This window comes from Peromyscus californicus, unplaced genomic scaffold (assembly GCF_007827085.1).
Source record: "Peromyscus californicus insignis strain IS unplaced genomic scaffold, ASM782708v3 Scaffold_22__1_contigs__length_63687245, whole genome shotgun sequence".
Classification (NCBI taxonomy): Eukaryota; Metazoa; Chordata; class Mammalia; order Rodentia; family Cricetidae; genus Peromyscus; species Peromyscus californicus.
The window spans coordinates 40,251,528-40,266,948 of NW_026294525.1; the positions used below are offsets into that span (position 1 = coordinate 40,251,528).

The window sequence follows — 15,421 nt, forward strand, 5'->3', positions numbered from 1 at the left end:
ATGCAGAGCTTACAGAAACAACTTATTAGCTAGATTTTATTTAAGAATAGACATTTCTAGTTTTTATTAAGTGCTGATTCAGTTCAAAGTTGATTTTTAGATTAGTCAAGCCTCAGCTACTGCATACAGTATTACCATTCATCTTAGGCATCCCATGAAGTGCTACTTAATCCCGTGAATGTAGTTAGGCCTGATTCTTTGAGAAGCTTAAAATGATTTTTGCTTAAATGAAACTTGGGAAATCATTTGCTTATTGTTTTAAATTGCACGTAAGAAAATCCTTATGTAATGGATTTGAGTCAGTGTGATCTCATTCATCTAAAATTTTAAAATATGAGATCCCACAGGGTTTGGCAGCATATGCACATGCTGTAATCCCAATACTTGGTGGCTGGAAACAAAAGAATTAGTAGTTCAGAGGCATCCTCTGCTACTTAGCCAGTTTAAAGCCAGTCCAATCTATATGAGACCAGGCCCCGCATTACATGTATGCATATATACAAGACCTAAATACTATAAAACACCAGAGTAGTGAAATGAAGGCAAGAGATTGGAATGGCTACCTCATTGACAGAAAACAAAACAATAAAATAAAACAACAAAAATGGAATCTCCTAATTAAAATCTATAATGAAACATTATTTTTAAATATTCTTAAATATTTGCCATTTGGAGATGAAATACAGACAAAATGGATTTAATTTCTGTGTATATAAAGCACATTATTTTCTTCTAACAATTCTAACTTTAGTACAAACTACATGTCCTTTAAATTCTTTTATCCAATGAAACTTTCTTCATCGGATATTTAACCCACCAGTTCACTCCAACCAAAATGGTACTTCTGGAGTTCAATTTTGTATGAAATTGTTGGAATAATCACTTCATTTTGAGACACACCTTTTTAGGGTGTCATCTGTACAAGAAAGTTCAGAACTGATCTTCTTTTTTACTCAAATAATGAAAGAGTCCCATATATCTTATAGCAATACCTCTATGTATATAAGTACTATTAAGTCAGAGTCAAGAAGAAGGGAAAGGTTGATATGCACAGTGCGGGAGACAATTTAAGTTTGCAAAAATTCACTAGGAGAGCTACTGGGGAGATAGATCTCTACTGGGTCATTTTTCCTCTGCTTTCATTCAATCTAAAAGAACTTGTAGTTCGCTGTTTTATTGAAAATCTAACTTTTTAAATTTTGTTATCTAAACAAACACAAAATATGAAGGTTCGAATGCATGACTGTTTTCTACTGCTATGTTGGAAATTTCTGCTTGTATTAATATTTTCTCCTACCACAGAACAGAAGGTTTTCAAGCAGGTAAAAGCTATCACAGCGGAAAAGACAGGTAAAGAAATCCCTTTATAGTCATCTTTTCTATATCAGTCTTGTGTGTACAGATATGCACAAGTATGCATGAAGCATGTATAATTTTTAATTTAAAAAATTAAATTAAAATATAACCACATCATCTCCTCTTTCCCTGTCCTTCCTCCTACCTCTCCTATTTCCCCTACCTTTCATATTCATGATCTTTTTTTCTTGATTATTATTTTCACATATACATGTACATATGCATAAACAGATAAATACAACCTGCTGATTCCATTAAATGTTGCTTATCTAGGGCTGACAACTTGATATTGGATAACCAATCAGGGCCTCATCCCTGAGAGAGACTAATTCTCCTTCTTTTAGCATTCATTAGTTGATAGTAGTTCTTAGTCTAGGGGTAGAAACCCCAGAGATTTCTCCCCTTAAATGTTAGCATGTCCATTGGTTTTGTCATTTTTCAGTTCTTGTTTGGTATGAATTATCATAGGTGAATCATGTATACTTTTAAATCCATAAGTTGTGAAATTCTGAGTTATTGTGAATAATTTCAAATAATCAATTTTCATTGAAGGTAGTAGTTACTAAAGTGGCTTAACTTTTTTTAGAGCATGACTAGCAAAATTATACATAATTTATTAGGAAATCCATTTAAAATATTAATTATCATGTATTCTAATCTGTTCTTTCATCTTATTTTCAAAACACAATTTCTCAAATCCTCAAGTTTTAAAATTGCAGAAATCTAGATCAGTGAAATATTCAACAAGGAAACATGCTTAGTATACAAGCCAGATGGCCTGAACTTAATTCCCAAATCCCACAATAAGAAGAGAGAACTGACTTCCAAAAATTGATCTCTGAGCTCCACAATGCACACACCTGATCACTATCTACCATCTATAAATCATCTATCTATCTATCTATCTATCTATCTATCTATCTATCTATCTATCATCTGTCTATCATCTATCTATCTATCTATCTATCTATCTATCTATCTATCTATCATCTATCTATTGTCTGGCTATCATCTGGCTATCATCTATCTATCTGTCTATATCTAGCTAGCTAGCTATATCTGTCTATCTATCTTTATTTCTATCTTTCTCTGTGTGTATGCGAGTGTGAGAAAGTCTGTATGTGCATTTGCAAATGAGATACACACAGAGGCAAGAACAGAAACATAGAACAATAATGAATAAAATTTTAAAATCAAATCACATAATTTGAAGTTTTGTCCCACTTATAAATTAGCTCGTGTGATTTGTTTCATTCCTCTGAGAATTGTGTGGGTTTTTAATTAAAGATTTACCTTAAGGACTAATCAGTAGAACATATCCCCCACTGTTTCATGTGTTGAAAAAGGATTCACATTCTTTTCCGTTTTGGAGACTTTCCCAAGAAAGCAAAGAAAACTTTTGTGTCCTGCTCTGAGCTGATGTCTTAAACCCCTTACTCTCTTTTCTTTGAATCCTCCAAGAAAGCTCACCACTTTGATTATCCAGTGAACCACGTTTTATTCCACATAATTGTTCTAAAACAAATCATCTATGAAGACTTCTTTCCTTTGAACGGAGATGATGAGATGGGCAGGATTCAAATATTTCATGGAAGAAAACAGGACTCAAGGGAAAATAACTAATACAAATTATAGGCCATCCTGAGTCCACTTCACTTCACTAGATATGGCATTCTTCTATTTCTTCCTTAATGCGAGAAACCCATGAGAGTCTGCTTAAGGAGTATTAAGGAAATGTATTAGGATAAATTGAGGAAATACACTCAAGAATACAGAACCGAATTGGATAGCTGAAGTCATCCTCTGATCTGACCCAGAGTGAATCCACCTCACAATTCAGTCACACCAGGAAGCAGGAAACAGGGAGAAGAGCTTGTGGCCCCTCTCTCTTTCCTTTTGAGAGGTCACTTACAATGGGCAAGAAGCACCTCCTCCAGGCCTATAGCCCAAGGTCATCGGCGGAGCAAATACCACTACACTTCTTACCATTGAATAAATTTATAACACCAGTAAATGTTCCCTTAATTTTCAAAGTACCATGTAAAGACATCCTCCAAGCCTGGAGTATCTCAATCCACTGTGTATATTTAAGGATATAAAAAACTATCTAGGCATATTTGTATTCCAAATACAGAGATTGTTGTAAATGTTATGTGCATTACATATCTTTGGTTGTTTTTCACAAGCAATATGAATAATTATATTTACTACTTTAGCATAATAGTGCTCAGAAAACAAAGAGGTTTAATTTAAGCTGAGAAAATAATCTAAGCTAAGAACAAATATATATGGGTATGAGTGAAATATTTTTCCTGTTGCTTGTACTCATCAGCATACTGTCTACTTTGCTTCATTCTCCAAAGCGAAGTGCTAAACCAGCAAGTAAAATAGCCTACTAACTTCAATTTTAACAATTTGCTTATTTTTGTTTGTTTTTAGTGCAGACTATAACTAAATTTCTGTATAAGTGATAAATTAATGTTGTTTTATGGCTTTGATTTAACTTCCTTATGGTTCACTATTAATCAGTGATTCATGATATTTGCATAGAAGAAATGTCTGGAAGGTCTATAAGTATTATTAATATTAAACAGGTAAGTCCATACAGGTAATCAAATACTGAAACAAGAAGTAGGTAGTAAATCATGTAAATTTACATAGTGAATAGAAAGGGGAAATTAAATGAGTAATTGTGTTATTAACTATACTTACTATTAAATTTTATGTTGTAAGCTGCATTACAGATTTAGCATTTAGAAAACCACAAATTTACAAGCATTTTGTCACTTATCTACTAAAATAGTAAACTTTCCTTGAGTGGATCTTCAGAGATCCTTTCCTTATACACAGATTATAATGATGACTACTTAAGAGAGGCTGATGGAGTTCAGGAGGTTGTGAACATTTACCTGTGTTCACAAGTGGTCATTAAGTCTAATATTGTGACAAAATTATGATTCTGCTTTTTGGGGAGATGCCTTTGTAGAACACATTCTAAAATGAAGTCAGAGCATGTTTAACCACTGAGGAAAAATGAAATGATAAGATCTAAAGAGAAGTGTGACACAGAAGATAGGATGTCATGTTGGCAGCCCAGGAGATGGGGTGTGGGTTTATGGAGCCTATTTAGAATGCAAAGGTACCCTAGCACTCTTGACACATATTTTGGTTGTGTGTGTGTGTGTGTGTGTGTGTGTGTGTGTGTGTGTGTGTGTGTGCGTGTTATAATTGTTGCTTTATTTTGCTTTTGTAGTGTTGTTCTTGCAATATTTTATATTGGAATATTGGCTTCTACTTGTCATTTTGTATGAGTAGGTAATGTAGCATTTAGGTAAATTTGATTTATGGACTTTTATTCTTGAATGGTATCAAATTTAGTTTATAATTTATTTTTATGTAGTGTCACTTCTCACATATTTCTATCTTCTTCAATGGCTGGTTCATGATGTTGGAGAAAAATATCTGTAATGAAAGAGAATTCCTAAGGTCAATCATGAAGGAAAGGAAAGACAGATAACATACTGGGAAACCCCAAGACTAACTCTAGGGGTCATTAGCGTGGCCTGCTCTGGTTTTTGTTCAGTTTCCAAATATTCTCACTCCCCTTTAAGATATTTCACCATGTGAAACTTGGAAAGTCTGTATTTGGTGGAAGATAAATATTTTCAAAAAGCAATTATTGGTCTGAGTATTTTCAGAGGGTTTAGAAAGGGATCTGTTGGTCACAAATTTTGGTTCCATTTGCCACATCCTGGACCCAGTTGAGATTAAGCAGTGGTGCTTCTGGCTGGATCTGCAAGGGCAGGGTGATGTGTAGGGATACGAAGTGTGGTACACTCTAGAGTAAGGCACATCTGTATTGCATGTTAAACAAGACAAGAGAAGATGTCCAGAATTGAATTGTTTTTGACATGGAAAGAGGGAAAGTTGAAGGCAGACAGGTCAGAGGAGGAGTATAAGACCGACCGATGCCACAAGAAACACAGCCTTCACTAACAAAGCAGCTTCTTCACATTGGTCCCTTTGGCATGTTGTGTCTCCTTCCTTTTAAGCCACAGGCTATCAAGAGACTGAGTATCCTGGCACTATCTTTTAGGTGCTGAGAGAACACATTTTAGAGTCGCTTGACAATGAATCTAACCCTGTCTATACTATACTCTTTGACAATAAGCTTTCTGTGTTGTAAGTTGCATAGAAATGCCTTTAGGAATATGCTTCTTGTGCAAGTGAGGACCGTCTGCCCACATGAAATGCAACACACTCCCTGCTCCAAGAATAATCATATCTCCTGTGAATTTTCATTTTCCTCTCCAGAAAAAGCTGATCCTCAAGATAAAGAGCCTCAGTCTATTAAAACAGGTATTCTTGGCATTTTTGGCTTACATGCTGCCTTTTTTCACCATGTTTATTAAATCTGGGCATTAAAAAATGAAGTAGGCACTTTTTGTTTTATTTATCAGTCCTGTTTAGTTTGGGGTTTTGTACTATAATCTGTCTTATCTGACACTAGAGCTGTGGTATTATAGGTAATCAAAAAAGATTATCAAAGCATGCGACATAATCCAGAGGAGCTAGCAAGCTGAATTTGCTTTCATGACTTATAAGTTCTTTCCATAATATTTGCTATTTAGCAAGCTTGCTATTATTGCCATTTATCATACTCATGAATTGGGATCCCTTTATATGATTTTAAAATATTACTTAAAATTACACATGTCCAATTTGGCTGATTGTGAACATCAGCAACAATAATTTCTTGAAATAAATTCATTAAAATCTGTAACAATTAGCTTTATCATTTTTTAATATTACTAAGTTTTGTGTTATGAAGTACATTGTGTGGCTCAGATGCTGTAACTAAGGATTCTAACTGAAAAACAAAAAACTTTGTCTTCTTTTCTCTATATAGTCATTCACCATTCAAAAATAACCCAAATTATAATGTAATATTTGTCTTTGAGTAAAGAAAGCTTATATATAAGACTGAATAATATTTTTTATTAAGAGATTTTTCTATTTATTTTACATATCAACCATAGATTCCCCTGTCCTCCCTCCTCCCCCCCCAACCTCCCCCCCCACAACACACCGCCCATTCCCACCTCCTCCAAGGCAAGGACTCCCCTGGGGAGTCTGCAGAACCTGGTACATTCAGTTGAGGCAGGTCCAAGCCCCTCCTCCCTACACCAAGGCTGAGCAAATTGGACTGAATAATATTTTAATTAATAATTTCCAAAGGCATGCTGTATTGGAGAAAGAAGAAATATACTTATAAAGGGTAGATTTTTGTCTACTATTTATTTCTTCTTCCAAAGTTATTATACTACTTTTCATTCACACTCTAGAGAATTCAAATGATTAGTGAATATTAGTGCATTCCCAGAAAGGAGAGTGGCAAAAATTATATATATATATATATATATATATATATATATATATATATATATATATATATATATATATATTGCAATACAGTTCAGTTCTACATATCAGCCATGGATTCCCTTGTTCTCCACCCTCCCGCCCCCCTCACCTTCCCCCCAGCCCACCCCCCATTCCCACTTCCTCCAGGGCAAAGCCTTCCCCACAGACTGAGGTCAACCTGGTAGACTCAGTCCAGGTAGGTCTAGTCCCCTCCTCCCAGGCCGAGCCAAGAGACCCTGCATAGGCCCCAGGTTTCAAACAGCCAACTCATGCAATGAGCACAAGATCTGGTCCCACTGCCTGGATGCCTCCCAAACAGATCAAGCCAATCAACTGTCTCACCCATTCAGAGGGCCTGATCCAGTTGGGGACCCCTCAGCCATTGGTTCATAGTTCATGTGTTTCCATTCGTTTGACTGTTTGTCCCTGTGCTTTAGCCAACCTTGGTCTCAACAATTCTTGCTCATATAAACCCATGGTAAATGAAGACCACTTGAGAATAGGAAGAAGCAAAGTGCTAGAGAGGCCCACAGAAATCCACAAAGATACCCCCACAACAGACTGCTGGCAATGGTCGAGAGACAGCCCGTACTGACCTACTCTGGTGATGGGATGGCCAAACACCCTAATTGTCATGCTAGAAACCCCATCCAACGACTGAGGGATCTGGATGCAGAGATCCATGGCTAGGCCCCAGGTGGAGCTCTGGGAGTCCAATCAGTGAGAAAGAGTGGCAAAATTTTTAAGTAGGAAGTTCAGATTATTTTAAAAATTTGTATCTTATCCAATAAAAGCTGAAATTTTGCAGATGAAGAGAAAAATCAAGAAGTTAAACACTCCCAAATTCTATACCAGTTCTATGGGAACATGTTAGAAAATATTTTAAAGATATATGAAATTTTTGTCTATTACTTGTTATAATACATACTTAATTTTTCAAATTATAAAAGCAAAATAGAAAATATACAGTTAACATGATATATATGTGTGTGTGTGTGTGTGTGTGTGTGCGTGTTTGTGTGTGTGTATGAGTGTGACAGAAAATTTTCACTTATCTTTTTTTTTCTTTTAGAAAAGCCTAAGCCATCTTCAAGTAAGTGTATCATTTAGAATTTCAAGGATATGGGTATGTGAGATGACTCATAGGGTAAAAGTACTTGTTACACATTCCTGGTGACATAAATTCAATCCCTGAACCCAGTTAAAGGTGGACAGAAAAAAAAAAACAAAAAAACACCTGAGTCCGTAATGTTGTCCTCTGACCTCCATCCATGTGCTGTATAGTACATATGCACACACTTCCACAGAAGCACACACACATGCACATGCACACATGCATGCTCACATACAAATAATGCACAGTTTTTAAGATGAATATTCAATTATGAGATTTTAATTTTTCAATGTCCAAGTGGTAAACTAAATTTCAAATATAAGTTTATTAATATAGAGTATTATAATATTATTTCTATAACAGACATTCATCAACAAAAGATAAATGGTATGCTCTTTTTATTAACACCAGAGCACGTCTGCCTATGCTTATGCCTAGCACACTCTATTAGAATATATGAGGAATGCCTAAAATGTTTTCCTTTAGCATGCCCATGTAGCTAACACATTTTTCATGGAAGGATACCCGTGGATAAAAAAATGGTTGTGGAACTGAAGAGATGTTTAGCAGTTAAGAATATTGGCTGTTCTGCCAGAGAACCCAGGTATTATTCCCAGCACCCGCATGGTGGACCACAACCACCTGTAATTCCAGTTTCTGGGAGTCCAGTGCCCTATTCTGACGTCCAGGACACCAGGCATGCACTCAATGCACATACATATATGCAAGCAAAACATTTATACATAGAAAAGAAAAATAAATAAATCTTTATAAACTCACAAGTAGTTTCATCTTTTTTATCTTTTTTGGTTTAATTGTTAGGGATTATTCAATAAACACAGTGTGAAGATTCATTCAATGTTAGTGTGAAAGTCACAATGTGAGTCAAGCAGGTTCATATTTCCATATTTCTAACACTCAATTATCTTCAACTAATACATTAGTCTTTTATTTCAATTTTTAAATCCTTGAAATATTGATTTTAGTAATTAAAAATTAAACCTCTATGTTTCAAATAATAATAAAATATCATTATAAACAATAAGAATGCTTGCTTTTTTTTTTTTTTTTTTTTTGTTTTTCGAGACAGGGTTTCTCTGTGTAGCTTTGCGCCTTTCCTGGAACTCACTTGGTAGTCCAGGCTGGCCTCGAACTCACAGAGATCCACCTGGCTCTGCCTCCCGAGTGCTGGGATTAAAGGCGTGCGCCACCACCGCCCGGCGAATGCTTGCTTTTTAAAAACCCAAATTTTGTATAGGAATAAATACATGTAAATTGAATAAGAACTAGCTAGAAGTTGTTTATTTTTTTTAAAAAAAATGTTTACTGGGGCAGGAGAGGTGGGTCAGAGGTTAAGAGCACTAGCTGCTCTTCCAGAGGTCCCAAGTTCAATTCCCAGCAACACATGGTGGCTCACAGCCATCTATAATGAGATCTGGTGCCCTCTTCTGGAGAGTAGGCATATATGAAGGCAGAACACTGTATACATAATATATAAATAAATCTTTCAAAAGTTCGCCTATTGAGTCTTTCATACATATATATAATAAAATATGATCATATTCATTCTGAATTTCTCATCTCCCAACTTCATGTTTCTTTCTTTTCCTCAAATTCTTCTTCCTCTTCCTTCTCTTCCCTATTTTTCTTTTTCTGTTGAAAATAGATTTATTTTATAATAATATAGTTACAGTTTCTCTTTCCCTAACTCCCCAAATGAAACCATTACATAAAAGCAAAATACCTGTAAGATTTTTAAAAAGTCCTATCAAAGCATTATGAGATACAAAAACAAAACAAAAACAACCAGCTATCCAACCAAACAAACAAACAAACAAACCAAAGTCTCCAAAAATAACGTTGAATTCATTTTGTATTGGCCATCTAGTGCTAGGCATGGGGCCTACCCCTAAGTGTGGTTTGTATACTCAATGAATCTTCCTTGGAAAAAAACTATTTCTTTCATTTTCAAATGGTTATCAATTGGACATAGCTTCTATGTTAGGGATAGGAGCTTGTGCCTACATTTCCTCTAGGCACTGGGACCCCATCTGGCCCAGACTGTGCATGACCTATGCATGCTGTCACAGTCTCTTGAGTTCATATGTGCCTAAGTTCTTTTGTGTCTAGGTCTTTTTTCTTCCATGTCCTTCAGCCCCTCTGGCTCTTACAATCTATATGCTGCCTCTTCTGCATAATTCCCTGAGTCTGTAGGGAAAGTAATTAATGGGGACATCCCATTTAGTACTGAGTGTCACAAGGTCTGTCACTATGCCCACTGTCCAGCTATATTTGCACCATGTGCTTAAGAAGGAAGCAGCTCTAATGATGGCTGAGCAAGAAGATGCCCTAAGGTATAGCAGAATGTCATTTGGAATCACTGTGTTGCTATGATCTTTTAGGAGAACAATTGTATCTGGTTTTACCCTGGGCCTGTGGCCTATCTTGTCTTAGATTCTTGGAAACCTGAGAAGCATTGGCCATCATTTCCACTTCGTGGAGTGGATCTTTAATCCAATCAGGTAGTGTTTGGTTACTCCCCAAATTTATGTGCCACTATTGTGCCAGTGGATCTTGCAAGCAGGTTGCCATTGTAAATCCAATGGTTTATAAATGGGTTGGTGTTTAGTTTTCTCCATTAGTAGCATGAAGAGTACCTTCCAGTTCCATAAACACTAGTAAGTAAGGATGAAGGCTATAGGCATGCCCCAATTTGACTTCTTCATGTTCATTGAATTATGTAGGCATTATCTTCAACAACAGGGCTTTACCATCAGTTTGTGGAGAGCAACCTTGGCAATAGTCTGGGTTATTTGGTGGTTTCCCTGGGGCATCTTTGAATAACAGGTCAACTAGAGGACACAGAAAGTTTCATTTGGAGGAAAAAGATGTCGAGTTAGGGCTTTGTTTGCCCCATTATGTGGAAATTCCATTTAGATACCTTTCATATATATATGTATCTTTAAAGAAGCTTCTACTATAGTAAGTTTCCATATGACTTCTCAAATGGTCCTTGGTTATAGCTGTTTTTCTCTATAATTGACCCAGTACCTGCTCGTTCCTCTCCTTCTCCATTTTATTCTTCTGTTCCAGGCTCCCTCCCACCACCTATCTACACTATATAGTCTATTCATAAGCTCCTTCCTTTCATCCTAATCCCATACTCTATACATGACCTCTGTGGTTTTATGGATTGTAGCTTAATATTTTAAGACTAAGCAGCTAATATCCATATATAAGAAAATACATACCATACTTGTCTTTTGGGCCAGGTCACCTCATTGGGAATTTGTTCTAGCTCCATCCATTTACCTCAACACATGACTTTTTTTAATAGCTTAGTAATATTCTATTGCATATAGGTACCATTTTGTCATTATGTATTCATTCTTTGGTGAACATAGCAGCTATTTCTGATTTCTGGGTTTTATTAATACAGCAGCAAGGAACATAGGTGTACAAGTGTTTCTGTAGCAGGATGAAGCATCCTTTGGGTGTAACTGGATATATATTTATTCCCAGGTTTATGAGGAACTGCCACACTGATTTTAATAGTGGTTGTACAAGTTTATATGCCTACTAGCATGGGCTACCATTTACTTTATTGATCTTGGTCACTCTGGTATGAGCTATCATTTGTTTTATTGATCTTGGCCACCTTCGTTGTGTTCCATAAGTTCGCATGTTTTGTGTTTTCATGTTTATTCAATTCCACGGAGTCTTTAATTTCCTTCTTAATTTCTGTCTAGAGCAAGTTTTCCATTCGGTAATGAGTTGTTCAGTTTTCACAAATATGTAAACTCTATGTGGTACATGTTGCTATTGATATCCAGCTTTAATCCATGGAAGTGAGATAGAATAGAAGTTGTTATATCAATTTTCTTGTATCTGTTGAAGCTTGCTTTGAGCCTGGGCATGGAGTCAGTTTAGGAAAAATTTACTGATGAAAACTACTAAGAAGAAAATATACTCCTTTGTGTTCGTGTGAAATGTTCTGTAAAGATCTGTTAGGCCCTTTTGGTTTCTGACATCATTCAGCTCCAGAATTTCTCTGTTTAGTTTTTGTGTGGATGACCTATCTATTGGCAAGAGTAACATACTGAAGTCACCATCACTGTGAGAGCAAATATATGATTGTAACTGTAGTAGTGTTTCTTTTATGAACTTGGGTGCTCTTCTGTTTGCTGCATAAATGTTTAGAATTGCACTATCCTCTGGGTTGATTTTTCCTTTGATAATCCTGTCTTTTTCTATCTCTTTTGGTTAGAAGTCTATTTTGTCAGATATTAAAATGGCTACACATGTTTGCATATTGGATCTATTTGTTTGCAATAGCTTTTTTCGTGCTTTTATCCTGAGATTATGTCTATCCTTGATTTTGGGGTGTGTCTTTTGCATGCAGGGTAAAGATGGATCTTATCTTTGAATCCTATCTATTAGTATGTCTTTTTTATTGGGGAACTAAAAACACCAGTACTGAGAACTATCAATGAGCAGTGTTTTTTCATCTGTTGCTTTGCTGTTCTGGTGTGTTTTCCCCTTCTTTTGATATGTTAGTCTGAGATAAAATATTCCTTTTGTTTTCTTTGGTGTGATAAACCTCTTCAAGTTGATGTTTTCCTTCTATACAACTAGTCTTATAGATAGATGGTGCTTAAATCTGGTTTTAGCACAGAATGTCTTTCTTTCTCTGTCAATTGTTATTGAAAGTTGTTCTGGGTATAGTAGTCTGGGATGGCCAAAATCTCCAAAAATTTTTAGAACATCTATCCAGATTTTTCTGGATTTTAGAGTCTACAATTATAAGTCAGGTATTATTCTAATGGGTCTGCCTTTATATATTACTTGGTCTTTTTCCCTTGCAGCTTTTAGAATTCTTTCTCTGTTGTGTACATTTATATGTTGTGGGGAATTTCTTTCTTGGCCTGTCTAGTTGGTGTTCTGTTTGCTTCTTTTATCTTGATAAGCACCTCCTTCTGAAGGTTAGGGAAATTTTCATCTATCATTTTGTTGAAATCTTATTTTACTTTATTGTATTATTATTTTATATTCCTGGTCGTATTTCAGTGAGGTAGAGAAAGAGAGGGTGTAGATTTTGGTGGGTGAGTAATTAGGGAGACTGTGGGATGAGATGTGGGAGGACAAACCATAATCAGAAATTTTATAATTGTAAGAAATCAATCTATTTTCAATAACAAACAAAATAAAAGTTATATTCTGCTCCTTTGACCTGAGTTTTTCTCCTTCCTCTTTTACTATTTTTCTTATGTTTGTTCATTTCATAATGTCCCAAATTTCCTGGGCGTTTTGTGCCTTGATATTTTCTTGGCATTTTTAGATTTAAGAGTTTGTTTTTGTTTTTGTTTTTGTGGGTTTTTTTTTGCCTGTGATATCTGTCTCTTCTATCTTGTCTTCTCTCCTCCATTAGTTTGTGGAAGGTTTGTGAAGTTTACCATTGAGGTTTTTGCTTAACTTCCTAAATTTTTCCTTTCCAGTTTTTCTTCAGTTTTGGTTTTCTTTAGTGATTCCATTTCTACTTCCGTGACTTGAACTTTTTTCATGATTCCACGCCACTGTTACTGTTTTTGCAGATTTTATTAATGGAGTTATTGATATTCTCTTTAAGGATCTTGAATACATTTGTAGGAGTTATTTTGAAGTCCTTGTCTCATGCTCATTCATAGTATATTTCTCAGATAGGGTTCCTGGCTTCTGGTGGAGACACTTTGTTTTGGGTGTTAACGAATGTGTTCTGTGATGGTGCCTAGGCATCTGCATTCGGGATGATTGTGATTCTAGGTCTTGATATCTGGTCTTGTCTTTTTGAAGTAGGTGTACCATTCCTTGGTTTCTGTTGCTCTCTCTGGATCTTAGGAGAGTTTGGGGGGTGTGGGGTTGCCTGGTAGGGAATGCTTCTGTTCCCTGTCAGTGTGTTTGGTCACTGGGGATCCCAGGTAGGTTAAAAAGTATTTCTAGTATTAGGGCTGACAGGAAGGAATGGAGATGAGCTTGAAGTGGGCTCTGGAATGATCCACATGTAGGAAGAAAGCTGGTTATGCCTACAAGTAAAGCAGAATCTACAGGTAATGGGGGCCAAGAGGGAGGGCAGATTTTTGCAAATGATCTGCTATGGGGCTGAGGATAAGACTGGGAAATTAGGAATAGAAAAGTGCAGGAGAAGTGAAAGACAATGAAGATCACCTACTTGTTTCCCATGTCTGCTGGACAGTAGGTTCCCAGGTAGAGACTGCCTCCAGGTGTCAGAGGCGGGCACAAACAGATGGAATGAGGAGGATGGTTGACTCCACACAAGGATTAGGACAATCCCCAAGGAATGGAGGCAGAGAGGGAGCTCATTTTAAATTTTTTAAATGCCAAGGACCAACTGCTTTCTTAATAGCATTATAACATTCTTAAAAAAATCCAGCTATGGATTCCTCTGAAGAGTTAAAGTGTCAACCTTAAACATTAAATATTACTCTTACAATGGAGAAAATTGTTTCCATACTTAGTTTGTATTATCACTGCTGATGTAAAGAATATTACCAAAATAAAAGGTTTCCAGTTAAAATAGAATGATTGCCATGAGAAAATAATATTTTGTTTATGAACTTATTAATTTATTACAGTCATTATTAAAATTATTTTACTTCTTCTAAAAATATAGATGTAGCTCCAAGAATTTTACTGAGGATTAATAACTAAATATGTAAATTTTCTAGAAATTAGTGTTTTAAGAGGTACTTTTTGATAGTTTGAAAGATTTATTTTCAGTAAATATTGATCTTTTCATATAATTTTAAGGATAAAAAACTTGCTGAGTAACATTTAGAATATTATTAGTCTGTGAATTAACTAAAGGAGAAAAAACAAATACTGTTTAAGCAATGTTACAACTAAAGGCAAATATCATTTTACATCACTAAGTGCTAAGTCAGTTGCTGCTACAGTTTACACTGCCTTTTATAATTTCATTTCACTGCCCATGGCACAGAATCTTATATATGGGAATTTAATAAAAGTTAATGGGAAATGCATGCATTTATGAGATCAAGTTAAACATTGATGCAACAGAGTTATAAAATTTATATTGTAATTTTATATGGTTTAAAATTTACCTGTATCATATTGGATGGCTCTTACTTACTTTGTACAATAAATCCATTTTCAAAGTAGATGTCTCATTGTAGTTTAGAAGTACTAATTATCAGAATATTTCTTTGTCATTTTCGGCATTTTGTCTATTGTGATTTAATAAGAATATCTGAAAATAAAGTTCAATTACCTACCAAAATAAACATTATTATCTTCTATTTTTCTTTCTCTTTTAACTATTTTCTTCTAAAGAAGGAACATCAGAAGTCACAGACTCAGGTAAATATTTTGTCTCTGAAATGAAGTAATACTGAATTATGGAAAATAGTTGTAACCTGGGTCTGTCTTTAACCATGTAGCATGAACAGGCATAAACAAAGTTGCTCAAATGCTCAAGTTCTTGGTGTTCTCATCTGCAGACAAGTACAAGTC

The 15,421-nt window shown here is 35.5% G+C and overlaps 1 protein-coding gene across 3 annotated transcripts in view; it reads left to right on the top strand.

The window, feature by feature from the left end:
• The window catches only part of Trdn (triadin), a 394,997-nt gene that overhangs the window by 347,689 nt on the left and 31,887 nt on the right, over window positions 1-15,421 (top strand). For all 3 annotated transcript variants that reach the window (XM_052751301.1, XM_052751302.1, XM_052751303.1), the window contains 4 exons: window positions 1,303-1,350; window positions 5,671-5,715; window positions 7,853-7,873; window positions 15,242-15,268. In XM_052751301.1, the coding sequence (XP_052607261.1) occupies window positions 1,303-1,350; window positions 5,671-5,715; window positions 7,853-7,873; window positions 15,242-15,268 (141 nt within the window). The remainder of the gene's footprint in view (window positions 1-1,302; window positions 1,351-5,670; window positions 5,716-7,852; window positions 7,874-15,241; window positions 15,269-15,421) is intronic.